At 41.2% G+C, this 16392-nt stretch overlaps 2 protein-coding genes across 4 annotated transcripts; one reads left to right on the top strand and one right to left on the bottom strand.

Annotated features, from left to right (window-relative positions):
• Positions 1-496: 496 nt before the first annotated feature.
• ccnd3 (cyclin D3) lies at positions 497-4600 on the top strand. Of its 3 annotated transcripts, none has more exons than XM_030419390.1 (5): positions 500-1089; positions 1169-1384; positions 1804-1966; positions 3109-3251; positions 3562-4600. In XM_030419390.1, exons 1-5 carry the CDS (start codon positions 850-852, stop codon positions 3655-3657), a joined length of 858 nt encoding a protein of 285 aa, XP_030275250.1. In that variant the 5' UTR covers positions 500-849; the 3' UTR covers positions 3658-4600. The 3 variants fall into 3 exon arrangements, with proteins under 3 accessions (XP_030275251.1, XP_030275250.1, XP_030275249.1); XM_030419389.1 differs by having other exon boundaries at positions 3493-4600; XM_030419391.1 differs by lacking the exons at positions 3109-3251; positions 3562-4600 and adding an exon at positions 2645-3096 and having other exon boundaries at positions 497-1089.
• A 1-nt stretch (position 4601) lies between these two features.
• On the bottom strand, positions 4602-16081 carry nuak2 (NUAK family, SNF1-like kinase, 2). Its single transcript, XM_030419364.1, has 6 exons — positions 15509-16081; positions 9964-10084; positions 9264-9415; positions 8167-8232; positions 7605-7857; positions 4602-7512 (listed from the first exon to the last, which is right to left on the bottom strand). Exons 1-6 carry the CDS (start codon positions 15743-15745, stop codon positions 6467-6469), a joined length of 1875 nt encoding a protein of 624 aa, XP_030275224.1. The 5' UTR covers positions 15746-16081; the 3' UTR covers positions 4602-6466.
• Between the last annotated feature and the right edge of the window lie 311 nt (positions 16082-16392).

Genomic DNA, 16392 nt, shown 5'->3' with positions numbered 1-16392 from the left:
CAGCATAGGTTGTGTCTGAAGTCACCAATGCATTCAATACTTTCAACTCACATGACAGACCTATAACAGACTATATTGTGATGATATTTTAATGAAAAACACCTTTGGACACCACTCAGGTCATCATTTTCAAATAATTCACTTTAGCTACATGTCTTTGTATCTTCAAACAGGAAATACAAGACGATATCCGAAGTTCCCCAACATTTCTGATGTGTCAAGTGTGATTTCTGTCAGTGTTGTATCACTAAACATATACACTCATTCATCATTATAAACACAAACAAATATTTTCCAAATAGTTGATACCTAAAGAAGGAAATAAAGGGAAGTCAAACGAACAAAAAATTTGAAATTTACCCTCAAAAAATTAAGTCGAATTGTAACATAATAAATAAAACAATGCCTTATCGTTATATTGATTTTTCTTTTAACAACAAACTGCCTAGTTGTATTGAAAACATATCCTTTGTCAAATGTAACTTAATGAGGAGTGTTCGGATTTTAGTTTAGTCAACATTAACTGACTCTGGCCTTCATGACCACTCGATAAGCAGGCCAGAGAAGCCGGACCCTGTCTCATTAGGTTTGATATTCTTGACAAATTTAATTTTTTTTTTTTTCAGAGCTTGATTTAAATTGTCAAATTTTCTTTAAAAGGTACACCTGGAGCTCAGCTGAGTCTCGTTGATTTGCTTCGGAACGAGGTAGTTCGTGAACCGTTAGCTTCAGGGCGGTTAGCAGCTAGCTAACGTTAGCTAAAATAACGGCGCAGCTGCTAACAGCAAGCCCAAGGGTTCATTGATATCCTGAGTGATTTCTCGACACCATATTGAATGCTGTTATAATATGGCTCTCTGTGAAGATGGACAGCCTCAAAGTCGATTCAGAGACACAACTGGCGGCGATACGGGGTTTGGTGTGGCTGTCCGGGCGGCCACCGACCCCGCCGTGACCGGTGACCCCAGAGCACTGAACCGTCTAACGGCCATGGAAAAGACCTCCCCGGCCCTCCCCTGGTACTTCGACGGAGTCCAGACAGACGTCCAGCCTTACATGCGGAATATACTGGCTGTGTGGATGTTTCAGGTATTGCAAATCAACTAATGTCCAAAACTAACTATACTTCACATGAGTTGGTTTAATACAACAGGTGGGTGTTTTACAGGTGTGTGAGGAGCAGAAATGTGAGGAGGAGGTATTTCCACAGGCGGTGCACTACCTGGACTGTTACCTGAGCCGTTTCCCCATTGAGAAGTCCAAACTGCAGATTTTAGGAGCTGTTTGCATGTTCCTGGCCTCCAAAATGAGAGAGACCATCCATCTGACTGCCAGCAAGCTCTGTGTCTACACAGACAACTCAATTTCAGTCTCAGACATCCTGGTAACTCTTTGTTTTTGTATAAACAACACACTGTATTTAGGAGAACAGAAGTACAGATTCACACACAAATAAATCTCCCCACAAAAAGCTAATGTATACAATACACACTCATTGATGATCTATAATTTAAAGCCTTGGCAAATGTTGAAGAAGCCTGTCAATTAGACCTGGAAGCCCAAAACATTGGATTATACCTAAATGTAAAACTCACGTCACTTTAAGTGTAAGTTGTTACAAGCAACCACTGACCAGAGATGTTCCCTGAGATGGTAGACTTTTTTAAGGATTAACAAGCAAAAGAGAAAAAAATGCCAGACATGCCGTGAAATATCCACATAACAGATAATGTCTGTGTCATGTGGAGGTTTTCATGCCACGGCATTTTGATGGATTGGTTTATAGGAATATGTGTGTTGCAGCAGTGGGAGCTGGCAGTGGTGTCCAGGTTAGACTGGTGTCTGGCCTCTGTGGTACCCTCCGACTACCTGGAGCCAATTCTTCACACTCTCCCCTTTGTTCGGCCCCACCACCTTCCAAACATGCGCAGGCATGTTCACTCCTACGTTGCTCTGGCAGCCACTGGTGAGTTACATAACTGAGTTACCAACACATGAGAGGTTTTTTCTCCAAATGTGATACACCAAAGGACCATATGCACCAGGAGTTGATAAAAAAAAATATTCAGAGAGACACATCTGACCACATACTCATGTATTAAATTATAAGTATTTAATGCACCTTTTTCATTCCAGTGCAATAAAAGCAGCTATTTTATCTCTCTCGTGATTGAATCAGTGATATTCTTTTGTCAGGGAGCATTAAGTGTAGCTGTTAAATGACTTTCTAAACAGTGAACAATGGACACAAAGCAGCCATAACTTTGATTACGATGTGTCAGCAGTTCATTTCGGAGACAGAGAGCTGAGTTTGTGTAATCCTGTATTGTCCGCTGTGAAAGACCCACGTCCGACCATTCAGCTGGCTGATTTCCCACGAATCTCTGTGATGCTGCCCGAGGCAGCAGGTCACAGGGATACAGGGAGTCAGTTAGTGCTGTTTTAGACTATGTCATTACAGCCCATAAAATTCTGATAACTCCAGTGTCCCGACATCGTATCCCATTCAGAAAAGTGTCTGAGCAGGAAGAGAATAGCTGACTCTTTGTCTCAGCTATTGGCTGCCTGAAGCAATTAGGGTATAGTATCAGATTATCAGGTTTTGGAAAGTGTCTGCTTCTGAGTGCTTGCTATTGTTCATCAGGGTGTGTCCACAATGGTGCCATCCATCTGATTGTCTTCATCCAGCCATTATTGACTTTCTCACTTCTGCAATGGTCTGCAAGTACTGAAAGGTCCAGTGTGCAGAATGTAGGGGAAGCAGTTGAATCTAATATTAATTATGGATGCACGATATGTATGGGACCTTTTAATTGTTTGAATATAAAGTTTATCAGCCATTTATCGTCATCTGTGAAATTATAGCTGATAAATAGAGCCGATTAAAATGATCTATTATCGACCATAAGAAGCAGGTAATTACTGGTTACTGGCATTGGCTCACAAAAACCCATATTGTGTAAGAATCGTGATGTTTTCGTTACCTTAGACTGAGCCTTTTCCACCTATAGAGGAAGTGAGTCTGTGAGTTACACGTGGTCATCAAATAAACAAATACTGGTTGTGATTCTTTTGTATTTTAGAGTAATCTTCCTCTCCTATCCTCAGAATGCAAGTTTTTAGTGTTCCAGCCCTCGACTGTTGTGTGTGCCTGTGTGAGCATTGCCATGCAGAGGCTGAAGTTAGTGGACGCTGCTGTCACCACTGATTCGGTTATGAAGTTTTTGGCTGACCTTTTGTCCATTGATCTGGTAAGGGTAATGTTTAACTTTCATTTTCAGATGATATCGCTTTTGACTTTGCCCTGTTGTCAACACTCACTGGCACGCTGAACAAACAGTCTGAGAAAAAGAACAAACAAACTTTTAAATGCATGTTTGGAAGAGCAAAACACACATGTGCTGTAGTTTCGGTCATGATTCATAGAAAAAATCTGCCCATGACCCACTGATGAACCTCTAGTTGTTTCTCTCTTAATCCGACCCTGAACAGAGATCTGTCCTCCTCTGCTATGACCAGCTAATGAGTGTGTTGAAGCTCAGCCTGCCCTCATGTTTCCAGGCTAGTGTTTGCAGATCAGGAGCTCACAGCTCAGAGATCAGCTACACCCCTGCTGACATTCAGGATGCTGAACGAACACCAGTGACATCAAGCTAAAACACCCCTCCCTGCTATGAATGGCAAGAATGAAATGTACCCTTACAGCTGTGAGACAGAACAAAAGGCCTAAATACCAGGTGAAATGTGTCCTAACGTAATTTCTCCTTAATCTTAATTGTTCTTTTTATGTTGTTTGTTTTGGAGATCTCTCTGCAATATGTGTAGAGTTACTGCAGTTTAAAATGTTAAAGGTGCATTATGTAATGCTGGGGAAGGAATCTTAATCAGAGGAGAAAGATCTTCTTTGAAAGATTTTTTTTATGTCGGAAAAAAAACTCAATAAAGGCGTTCTTTGTTTTCATGACTGACTAAACAAACTGCCCTTAGAGGACAACCCTTTTTAATAATGTTTACCTTGTTTATATGTGGTGGACCCTGCCAACCTTCTAGCTTCAAACAGTTCTGGGACCTTATTTTCCTGAGTACAGCATGTTTATTCAATTGGGAACTGGGAAAATAAATATTTTTGAGTTTGTATTATTACCTCAGTGATATTGTAAGTATTAAAATTCCGACTTTTAGTTTCTCCAAAACTACATAGTGTACCTTTAATTGTCCATCCCATTTCTGCTTATTTTTGTATTTTGCAGTTGCAAAAGCAGCTTAATAAGATAGAATGTAATTGTTGTTGTGCCCTTAATCAAATTAAGGGTCATATTACCTTGTTTTTGATATTATCAGTTGAACTGCACTGTATTCCAATCGCAATGTTTGCACATTTTGAATATCTTCTAAACATATATTCATTAATATTTTTGCATTTTTCTGGATTAATTAAACATTTAATATTCGCTTTATATCCAGACAGCTCTGATGGGTTTGAATAGTTTGTTCTTCATGGTTTCAACACACTACTGAATTTCCTTGTGATACAGATCAACACTGTTAAACTACGACATAAAACATTTTGTATGTAGGTCAGTAAAAACATGAGCCTCCACTTGAGTTCTTCATAGTTTTATTGATTTCCTCATCCCGGTCACATGGCAGATCACACAGTCACATAAAAGATAAGCCAGTAACTTTGGCAAACAAGGGTAAAGAAGAAAATAAATCATATAGTCTGCATACCTGCAACTTCTGGGACAAGAAAGTGAAAAACAGTGATGAAATGCCTAAATGCACAATATATTGTACAAAATATGAAACATACCATTTTTAAGACCTTTGGAACATTTTTATTCCTGATGAGCCTCATTATGTGCCAAAAAACAAACAAACAAACAAAAAACATTTTCCACATTCCAGTTTCTGAACAACAGCATGGGTTGGGGTACTACTGCTTTGTGCAACTTTTGTTACAGGAACTGAATACTTGCGCGATAGCTGAATAATAAATTGTGTGGTTATCAAGTTTCGATGGCCTGATAAAGTGCTATTCCAGGCACCGGCTTCATGTTCTAATTTAATGCCAAGAATGCCAATCCAATTAAGCAACTCCAGTGTGCAGCATGAAATTTCATAGAGACGAACACACTGCTGTAACCGTCTCTGAGCACCAGGAGGTATTTCATAAAGCAGGATTAGGAAGTTATCAAGATGGCAATATCTCAAATGTAATCAATCATTAGCATGCATAATTCTTGTTATTAAACATAGAATATAAATTTAGTATTCTGTTGGAGCAACCAAGATGCAACAGTTAAAAGTAAGAAGGCTTAACTTGTAATCCGGCTTTGTGAAATACTGTCCACCCCAGGCAATTAAAATGCAAAGTTCATCACACCTGAGCTCTATGACTGATCGTCAAAATTCAGTTGAAAGGTAACACAATAAGAGAGCGCGACATGGGGCTCATAGTTCACTCTCAGACAGACACGTCACTGTTCTCTCTTGTGATGTTCAAAAAAACAAGTAGCGTGCCTTGATGAACTCCACCTTTGTGTGAAACTACCACCTGCATGCTGTACAAAGTGGGAATGGCCACCTGCGTACTGGTATCATTGTATGCAAAAGCAGGTTCTACTGGTTAGGCTTGATGTGAGTCATGATTATTATTCAAGTAATTATTCGAAAGTCAATTCAAGAGAAAACAATACAAAAACATTTTTAATCCCTGTTATAAACACTTTTCACTAGAGCTTTAAATAAAAAATAAAAATGTCCAACATTTTTCGCAAATTTGCTCTTTGGTATCCATGAAATGCAATTTCCCCCACATCCTAAAGAGTGAAAGCTGTAGTAACTGATAAGAAGGATCTGTTCTAATATAAAACCTGTGCGTTATCACTGTTATTTTAGATACACATAAGGTAGACAGATGATCAGTCATTACACAGCTAGAATTCAGAGCCATTAAGTCATAAAGATTTTCTCATGCAGACAATAAAAGAAACCGACTTTGTGGCTCATGCAATATTCAAACAACAGTCCTATTGTAACTGTGTAAACTGCTGGTTTGCTTTTGACACTGAAGACCCTTATTTAGATGTTTTTGCACTATAGTCCTGATAGAAAACTCATGTTGGAAATTAGAGCTCCTGGTTGACCAGCAGCAGCTCTCTTCTTCCTCCTGATAACATGTGTAACTGTAGCACTATTATTCATAATTTCTGTAAAATACTGTGCCATCTGGTTAATTTTTGCCTTCAAATTACAAACTACAAGCTGTCTAGTATCATTCACCATCAAAAATACAATCTGATGTTTAACAAGAAGCCTCCTCCCTTTTTGGTACGGTGACATTTCGTAAAGTTAGCCAACATGATCCTCACCACAGTTTGCTGGTCATGTCCCACAATGCACTTTGGCTTTAATATCTTCAGTAGATCACGGTCATTTAAAAACTGAATGAGAAGAAGAGTCCTCAACTTGCTGCAGAGCCTCTTATAACCATGGCCTGTTTGTAGGCCTCAGTTACATTATCACAGTCTGTGATGGAGAAGGCACTGTCGGCCACTCCTGACTTGTAGCAGTTCCAGGGCCTCAGCGACCCATCCCCGAGCATCCCGTCCTCCTGGATGTCCAGCAGGTTGTCAGCAGACACGCATCCTCTCATGCTGGCCTTAGCTGGTTTATCCATTTGTGTTGGAGGTCCAACACGCTCTGGTAGATCAAGCTGGTCGAAGGACTCTGAAGACAGAATGCTGTCCTCGCTGATGGCCCCGTTTGGTCTCGACCTAGTGCGGGGTAAAGAGGCCGCTAGCTGGTCCAGAGAACCAAACTCCTGAAACCCACCTGAGGAGAACTTTCCATTGCGTTTCAAGATGCCTTTCCTATAGGTTGGTGCTGAAGGACACTCTTGTTTAGTTTGTGGTACCCAGCCAGAGTCACTGTGTTCAGGAGAGGAGGAGTAGTACCCTGATTCTTGCTCTGCAGGCTTCTTTAAAATACCTTTACGAGGTAGCAATGCGGCTGAAGGGGCATTGGCTGGTGTAGACAAACCCAAAATGTTCAGTGGCTCCACTGAAGCTACAGCAGTGGATTCACTCGTGGCCTTCTGCTTTGCACTGTTGCGTCTCTTCAATATACCTTTAGAGGGGCGACCATCTGTGCTCACTTCATGAACGGTCTGGGAGACATTGTTTTCCTTTCTTGACCTTCGTAGAGAGCGCTGCCGAACGACATCCCCCCCACCACCCTGTGAGCGGAGCAGGCAGCGCATCTTGGAGCCATTCTCCAGTAGAGGCCGGGAGGTGCGGCGCAGCCAGCTAGCAACGCTAGCCAGCCCAGCAGGTTGTGCTGTTGATGGAGAGGCTGGTGAAGCTGTCTGCTCAACTGCACTGCTCTTTGTCTCAGCCAGTAATGGCTGCTGGTAGCCCCAGTTGAGCCACCAGTGAACCGCAATCTCCTCTATAGTGGCTCTGCGCTCAGGATTTACCATCAGCATCCAACGGATGAGCCCACATGCATCTGAGAGACAAAAGAAAATCCATTTATTAAAAACAAAGTATAAACACCAAACTAATGTTTGAGAGTGTTCAAAGAAAAGGTAAAAAACTCACCAGAGGGGTTAGTGGGTTTTCGGTAGTTGCCAGTGCTTATCTGTTGGACCAGTGTCTTGTGGTTGTGTCCATCAAATGGCATGGTGCCATGAACCATAGTGTATAACAGCACGCCAAGAGACCAGGTGTCCACCTCTGGCCCACGATATGGCCGACCGTTGACGATCTCTGGGGAAGCGTACAGAGGGCTTCCGCAAAAGGTCTGAAGATACTCGCCACGTTGGTAGAGGTTCGACAGGCCGAAGTCTGCGATCTGCAAGAACAAGAAGTAGACATCATGCTGAGCCACGTCAGATGTGTCACTACAGATTACTGTAAACCTCAAAGATTTCCATATGCATCACTATCCCCTCATCAGTTACTCATAGCATGTTCTAAAGATTTCAGAGTGAATCATCTCATCACAAGATCTATCGCAAGAAGTCATGAACTCTGTCATTTAATATTCCAGTGATAACCACCTCATCGTGGGAATTATATTTGTAACCATTTTTACAATAAATACTAATGAACAGGCGTGTTGATACTAATTTTCATGTTCTACGTGCCCTTCGTTTTTTACCTTCACATTGCCGTTGCCGTCTAGTAAAATATTCTCCAGTTTCAGGTCCCGGTGTACTATTCCATTCTGAGAGAAAGAAAAAAAGATATCAGCTTCCACAGTAATAATTTCCTTATCTAGGCCAATACACCGGTTTACTGGAGGTTGTCTATATTACATAAAAGGATTAGTTTTTACTGGGTCAGAAACACATTCTTCTTCCAAGTGAAGATTTTTTTCTGGTATGTCAGCAATGCTTCATTGTCCTCCTCTCTGTAGGGGGGCAAAACTTTGACTCCAGCAGAGTTTGAAATTTGTTTTCCATTCAAAAATGCAGGTCAACTACTTGTTACATATGGACAGTACGTATAGCGACTGACTGAATCTTTGTAGGTTGTGTTGTGTAGAATTTATTAAGATGCAAAGACACGTTTGCATGCTGTGCCAAACATTAATAGTTTAGATGGCCTTGTCCTGCTTTCACCATGGAAAATCAAATATTTAACAAGACATCAGCAATGACATAAAACAGATGGTTAACACAGAGTATGACAGGGCAGTTCACTCTGTAAATATAGTCCAGCAAACATGTATAAATGCCAAGTGCTGGACAGCTACACTAAAATATAGTGTTGTAAATGTTCATAATCACACAGCTATGGAGCACATGAACAATCGAGTGTGTGTGTGTGTGTGTGTGTGTGTGCGCGCCCTTCTGTTCCATCACACCCTCATTAGAGTGTGAGGCCATGCGTGTGTGTGCTGGGACTGTGCTGTGTGCTGGCCTTTAGCCCCGACACTAGCTCTCTACAGACCCAACTGTTCAGTTGCCCCACCACCGTTCTCTCAGCCTCCCTGTTCTGAACAGCAGGCTGACGGTGAATAATGCCCATTATGTAACTTTGGGGGTGCCAGTGTCCTGGAAAAGAACAACTAGCGGAACACTAGAGAAGTCTGAGAGAAGCAGTGCGCTGTTGGCTTTAATGTAGCAGCCATGTATTATGTGGGTTTAAATATGCTACCAGCAAGTTATTATTTTAGTTTTTATGCAAGACTTATGAATGCACAAGTTCTCCTAGTTCGGTATGAAAGCATTAGATTGAGAAAGACTGTCTCACCTGATGGCAGTAGTGCACGGCTGATACAATTTGTCTGAAGAAGTGCCTGGCCTCCCGTTCAGAGATGTTCCTCTTGTCACAGATGTAGTCGTACAGGTCCCCTCGGCTGGCATACTCCATCACAATCACAATTTTGTCCTTGTTTTCGAAAACTGAAAGATCAGAAAACATTAGAGACCCTTTTTATTTGAAGGTTTTAGATCAAACTCATGAAAATGAAACAGATACTCCACATATTATGAAGAACTTTAGTATGGACTGTGTAGAGCCTTCTAAATCACCAACATGGATGTAGCTTTTTAATTAAGAATGTGCCTGTGTTTAAAACTGATTTCTGTCTTCATGTATAACTCCTAGTTAACACTGATTAGGATACTCGGCGCCCCATTGGTGACTGCGCCACAAACAAACATGCACTGAGGTGGACAGACTCTGTATGATGACCAGCTCATCAGGCGTGAGGGGCATTGAACGACACGAGGCTCAGCACATTATCCTGCACTGCTGACAGGGTATCAAGGCTTATGTAACCTAGCATCTCTCTTCAGCACAAAGACTTGCGTGACCAAACTGTGAATCTCAAACAGAGACTGATTGAGACGTCTTTACCGATGGTACCACGTTTCACACCGCGTGCTGCTCAGAGATTCAGTCGACACACACAGAAAAAGTACAATTCCAACATCTTTGAATGCCGTACCTTCATATATAGTGATGATGTGTGGGTGGCAGAGTGTGGACATGATCTCAATTTCTCTGCGAATGTGAACCAGATCTTGCTCATCCTTGATCTTCTCCTTTCTGATCGACTTTATGGCAACCTTAAAAAAAAGAAAAAAAGAAAAAGGATATATATGACTTTTGGAGAAAAAAATTCGGCAGTATCAAAAAAGTTAAAGGCACTAATCAATAAAATGACACAGCTCAAACGTTAACTGGTTAACCAAGTCAGATATTTACTTTCAAAGGACTACTGTGAGAGATTTAGATTGCAACTGACTGAATACACCTTGTCTCACCAAGTGCAAAATTGAGGGAATAACTATGGCTGTTATAGGCCTGAAAGGCCATCTTCAGAGCCAGTGGTTAGTTTGTCTGTTCTTGGCAGATTAGGTGGAAGTAAGCCCCTAGGAACCATGTCGGACTTTGACAATTTGACATTGTGGCCGATGTAATAATGTCACATGATAATCTCATAAGTTTACAATATGCTATAAAACAGTGCATACTTTTTTTTTTTAGGGGGTCAGTTAGCTACTCGGCCTGAGGAAGTCTCGAGTATGCACACTAAAATTCTAGTACTTTCACAATGCTGTGTCCAGATTTTTCCTAAAAGATCCATGCTCCTTTGAAGATATAAAAGGCTCGTTCTAAGGTAAGGAAAACACAATGGCTTTTCCTTTCAGCTGATTATACACTAATGAAAGCATAATATTGATAACGAAATACAAATATTGAATTTATGGCAATAGATTCCCCTAAATACCACAGACTGGAGACTAACTCTCAACAAACAGCTGCTCTTGTGGCCAAACTGCTGGATAACAATAAATATTAAATCAGGAACACAAATGAAGATGAGTCATTAAGTCAGTAAATGGACTAATGTCAGTTACACAATATTTATTTTCCATAGTTTCCCAACATTAACTAACATCCGCCACCATAAGCTACTCGTCATACCAGACATGGTACGAGTGAAGTATGTTCCCTCAGTGTGTTTAAAAGTGTGCTGGGTGTGTTTCGTTGCTTGTAAATTCAGATTCAGGTTTCGTTTGCATCTTCAAGAAGAAAAATGTGTTTCCTATTCCAAACATTACATAATCTCACTTTATTGACAAAGAGAACACCAATACAGCTGCATTGCTTTTTCAAAAGTGGTCGGTATGTTAATATGCTGAATTAGGCCCTTCTAATTAGAAAAAAACAAGGTAAAAAAAACGTTCACAAATAAGCTGTTATTTATTAAGAATTGGCTTCCATCTGAAGGTTGTCCTCTTGTGAAAACAACAATGGGCAGTGAACTGAAAACTCTGCTATGTTGTTTTGTAACAAGGCAGAGGGGACGCTGGGTCAAGTATTGTCTGCTGCAAACTGATCTATTGTCTGCTGTTATGTCTGTGAAACTCTTCGAATAAGGATGTTTACATCTGTCGATGTCTGTATTCATAGGCCTAACATTTTAAAGCTTCTGACAAGTGCATACACATGTCTTTATGTGTTCTTTGTGTATTTGAGGCAAAGATGCCTGGGATTCCTCTGTGCACTGAGTGCGTCATCAGTCTACCCCAACTTTGAAGGCTGTTGAGAGGCACCAGATGGCCCCTGGTGGAGGGGTGTCCTTGTTTCTTATCCTTTGTAACCCCCAAGGCTACAGACAAGGGGAAATGAGTAAAGCAGCAACTTGTCATATCAGTTTTCAACACTCAACTGTCTCCTGTCATGAGTCACTGTCTGGCCTGGATTCATCTCCAGGTCGGCACTGTATTCACACCACACAGAGCTTTTTCCTCATTCTGGGAACTGAGGTTTCCTGCGGTTGTTTGCATAGCTGTCAGACGGGTTGAACTCACACTCATGATGGGTTCACACTAATGTGCGGTTTTCAGTGTGTGTGCGGTCTTCGTCACGGTCAGGTCTTTTCACGCACAAGGCACCAAGGTTATAATCTATGATATTTAACACAGAGTTCCCAGAAACACCTTTAGGTGCAACTGTTGCATAGCTAACTGAACCAACTGACCACGCCAGCATTAGCTTGCTAAAATATGACCTGTTGGAGTGAACATATCAAGAGATGATATGTAAAGGGGTAAACATCTGACCTGTTACATTATGTTTCAATAAAATAACACCATTATACCTCAAATTATGAATGTACGTTGTTTACATTAACCTAAATAACAAAACAACAATGGTTATGTTGGTTTCACACTTCTATATATATATATATATTACTAGCCAAGTTTAATATATATATCTTTTAAAATATAATTTGCCTAAAACTTATGTATGGAAGTTTTGTTAAGGTTTTGAAGCCACAGTGTCAGCTGGTTGGTTTGTTAGCAGGATAACACAAAAACTACAGAACGGATTTCGACAAAACTTGGATGGAGGATTGGTCTCAACCCAGAATAGACTCCGTTAACTTGTGGTGCAGATCTAGATAAAAGGTACAGTTCCAGAAACGCTTCCTCATTTTCTTTAACGTGGCAATACAGGGTGTTTTCCCTTAACTTCTCTTTGGGTGTAACACATGGCTCTTGATGAAAAATACCAGGTGTTTTTAGGTGGCTGGTTTCTATGGGTACAAAAGGGGACTGGTGGACCTTGGTGGAGGTATGCGCTCTACTGGGTGCCGTTCTATTTTGACTTGTCACTCACAAAAGTGCCAAACATGTTTTAGTTCTAGCCTCTTATTTGTCAGGATTTGCTGCTTATCTCTGCCTTTGTGTGAGCAAATGTTATAAATATGTGTGTGAATTTGTATTTTCTGACATTCTACAGATCAAAAGATTCGATATTGAAGATAGTTGTCAGTTGTAGCCCTGCCACCTTTAAAGGATGGCCAGTGGATTTTCTTAATCTGACATAATAACATAGTTTGGAGTAGGCTGATAGCTAATAAATCCTTCAACCTGTATTTCTCTCCTAGACACTGAATTAAAGTTTACTCAAGCCTTAACGAATCAAAGACATTTCTCAAGCTTTAATGGTTCGACCATAAAAACAACCATAATTAAATAAATCTCTAGTCTGAAACTGAAGCTTGTCGCTTCATTCAAAACAAACACAGTAATAGATTTATGAATAGCCAGTGCAACCTCCATACATGTCATGCATCAAGTGTGAGGTCACCCCTATATGGCTACATGCTGGAACCCCCCAATTACCTAAATGGGTTATGCAATCAAACATACGCTTTTAGACAATGGGAACAGCTGTAGTGCCACATCGCACGCAAGATGAGACCATCCTTTGTATGGTGTCTCTCCCATTATGTTGTCAAAGCTAAGGCAGGTAGATAACAATGAAGCAAACAATTGTTTCTCCTGTTTCCATTCAACGCTAACTGCCGTTTTAAGCCGTCCTTGTTTGGTGAGAATTCGAAACGTATTTTTGGGCTAATCAGTGTTTTGACATGTGGGTTTAAGGCATGGAGATTAGAAAGCTGCCCGCAGGGATAAAATCTCAGACAGCAGTCTCATTTTCTATAAAAACTACAGTGCAGCAGAAACAACAAGTCGTGTCAGCAGAGACGGGTGTGTAGACAAGGCTGGACTTGTATCACTGCATGTTTACTGCGGGTGCAGGGGGGGAATTCCTCACATTTTACTTCCTTGACTTCTGGGTGCATTCACTCACAGAAAGTGTGATCTTCTAACAAAGACAATTTTTGATAAACATTACAAAGGGAGTTCACTTCTAGGCCAAGTATCTGTTTTCCTGTGTTGTTGTTTTTTGATGAGTCACTATATCTGAAGCCACCGGCCTGCAAAAGTGGAAAACCCGTTTACAGTCTCGGCTTGCTTTTTGATCATTTGCCTATAGTTTACATGTCCTGGTTAGATGTTGGATGGATGAGGTTGTGGAAACAAAACAAACGATGTGGAAAAATGCAAATTATTAAGTGTAGGACACAAAGTTTCACTCTATTGGGTACACCTAATTCAAACTGGTGCAGTCTAATACAACAATCCTGCTGTAAGTAATAACTTCATGACGGTTGCAGTGTTTATTTTTTGCAGATTAATCTTTAGGGTCCTTTTGTCGGCTGTAGTGTGCAGTGCTGTTGCATAATACGAGGTGTTTTTGATATCCATTATCCATATAAAGAGGTACATAATCTATTTGTGGCCATTAAAACAACTTGGATGTCTAAGGATAAAAACACAGAAATACCATTGTCTTTCAGCTTAAGACATTATCATTTGTTTGGTCCTTTAAGAGGCTTATCTCAGTCTAAACTTCCCATTTCCCCTTAGGTCATAGGGAACTTCTCTGGAATGCACCTGAAATGCTCGTTGCAATTTCCCCCTCATCGGGAGCACAGAAAAGAAAGTTACCTAACTTTCCTGTAGCAAACTCCTTTCTGTGACATTCACTTTCCAGTGAAACGCCTTTCCTTGACGCTTTCTTTCAACAGTAGGAGGTGACCGTGTAAAACGTCTAGTGTGGTGACAGCTTTACAGGAATATGTTTCTGTTTCGGTATTTAGTAGGATGATCTCAGACAGAACAGGAGTATCGATTTCTCATTGATTCCTTTCGTTTTACTGTAAAAAGGGGGAACTATGTCGTTTTGAGAGGAATTTTAATATTCACTACCACTTTTATGTGGTAATAATACAAACTCAGAAAAAGTTCTTTTCCATAGCTGTTCCCAGAAGAAATTAAAGGCCTGGGAACACTGTTTGCAGCTAGAAAAGTGGCAGGGTCCGCCACATATAAACAAAGTAAAACCGTATGAAACGGTGTTGTCTGTTCAAGTCGGTTTGTTTTCTCACTCTTTGTTTTGTCATGAAAACAAAGAGCATTGTGTTTAGGCATGATAATCAGTCAGAGAAGGTCTTCCTCTGATTAAAATTCCTTCCTCAAAACTACATAGTGCACCTTAAAATACACCACAAATAACTTGAATTTGCCTCAGACACAAGGACAGCTATGCAGGGATCGGTGTCATGTGAAGATTGTAATTAAGTTTACACAGAAGGCCAACATTGTGTACTTTTCCAACCCTGTTAACAGACAGAGGAGTGTCTACAGGTTTTGTAAACCACTGATAAAGGTGGTGATAATTATTAGGCCAATAATAAGACCTTTAAACACAACTTATCCAGTGATCTTATCATATGCACAGACAGGGCCTTGTGTTCAGATAACACTGGGGAAAAGTATGAGCAACCCCCTTTAAAGCAAACACAATGACCTCTTAGGCAAACTTAAGCTGGTTTGGCAACAGACAACCATCTCAGCAGCACACACTTAACCCATTTTATAAGTTTACAACTCAGGAAAACTGGCTTAACCCTGCTTAAAGGAAGAAACCTGTAGACAAACCTGTAAGGATGAAAGCCAAAGGTAGATTGTGTGCAGTCTATGTCTAAACAACAGGTGGCCGACAGGACACAAACACAGACCTTAATACTGACTGCAGATGCGCGCTTTGCCTAAAGAAGGGTGATAATAGGCTCAAACGGTCAGTAAAATGGTGATAACAGGAGGTTAATTAATATAAAACCTTACCAGTCTACCGGATCTTTCCTTGGCTTTCTTCACCTTGCCGTAGGTTCCCTTCCCGAGGGTCTCCAGGAACTCGTACCTGTGCTTCAGGTTGTGTTTGTGGTGGTGTCTCTTCACGGCTTGCTTCTTCACGGGCGGCTGGGCCGCAGCTTTCCCGACAGGATTGCTGTCATCGGGCAAAACTGACCCCGCAGACGACCTGAGGTCTGACGAAGGAAGGGCAACACCGGAGCCGTCCATCCCGACACGACGTTATCTGTTTCTTGCGTATTTTCGGACGCAGGTGTCGGTGTTACCATGCATTCCTCCGAGCGGAGCCGTGTCGGTGTGCGGAGCGAGCTGCTCAGGTGGGAGTCAGGTAAAAGTGTAGATATGAAGTCCTCCTGCTGGTCTGACGGCACAGCAGGTTAACTACAGCTAAGTGTTGGAGGCAGAGGAGAGCGTGTGTCCTCAGTGTGGAGCTCAGACGGACTGGCAGCAGGTTAGCAGCGTGTTGCTGAGGCAGGGAGGAGAGCAGAGCAGCCAACAGCCGGACACGACAAATAGTCGAGGGGCGTTTAGGTAAACAGAGGAGCGCTTCATGTGGACACCGGGCGGTGCCGGTAACTAAACGCACACGTATAACTCCACCAGTTTTACAGACGAAGGTGTGTTTGCAGGTCTTGGGAGGTTCTACTGCATATGTGAAAAAACAGAATAAAAAGCAGTATTTTGTAACTTTCTTCTTAGTCTTTTTCATTATATCCTCCAAGTCAAACCCGAGTTTTCTTATTTAGGCTACTGTGTAATAGTAATAGTTGTAACCGCTGTGAGAATAAATGCAATTTTTAAATTTGTTGCAACATGCAAATTAATAATTTTCAGCCATATGATGATTATTATTATGC

Source organism: Sparus aurata, chromosome 6 (genome assembly GCF_900880675.1).
Source record: "Sparus aurata chromosome 6, fSpaAur1.1, whole genome shotgun sequence".
Lineage (NCBI taxonomy): Eukaryota > Metazoa > Chordata > Actinopteri > Spariformes > Sparidae > Sparus > Sparus aurata.
This window is presented reverse-complemented; position numbering and strand designations above follow the sequence as displayed.

What these genes read in the sequence shown, in the direction of transcription:
- ccnd3 (XM_030419389.1), top strand. Translation starts at nt 850, where the DNA reads ATGGCTCTCTGTGAAGATGGACAGCCTCAAAGTCGATTCAGAGACACA. An exon ending in TGGCTGTGTGGATGTTTCAG is followed by an intron (nt 1,090 to 1,168) that starts GTATTGCAAATC and finishes GGTGTTTTACAG; the next exon opens with GTGTGTGAGGAGCAGAAATG. An exon ending in TTTCAGTCTCAGACATCCTG is followed by an intron (nt 1,385 to 1,803) that starts GTAACTCTTTGT and finishes TGTGTGTTGCAG; the next exon opens with CAGTGGGAGCTGGCAGTGGT.
- nuak2 (XM_030419364.1), bottom strand. Translation starts at nt 15,745, where the DNA reads ATGGACGGCTCCGGTGTTGCCCTTCCTTCGTCAGACCTCAGGTCGTCT. An exon ending in CATCATCACTATATATGAAG is followed by an intron (nt 9,416 to 9,963) that starts GTACGGCATTCA and finishes CTGATCTTTCAG; the next exon opens with TTTTCGAAAACAAGGACAAA. An exon ending in AAAACCCACTAACCCCTCTG is followed by an intron (nt 7,513 to 7,604) that starts GTGAGTTTTTTA and finishes TTTGTCTCTCAG; the next exon opens with ATGCATGTGGGCTCATCCGT.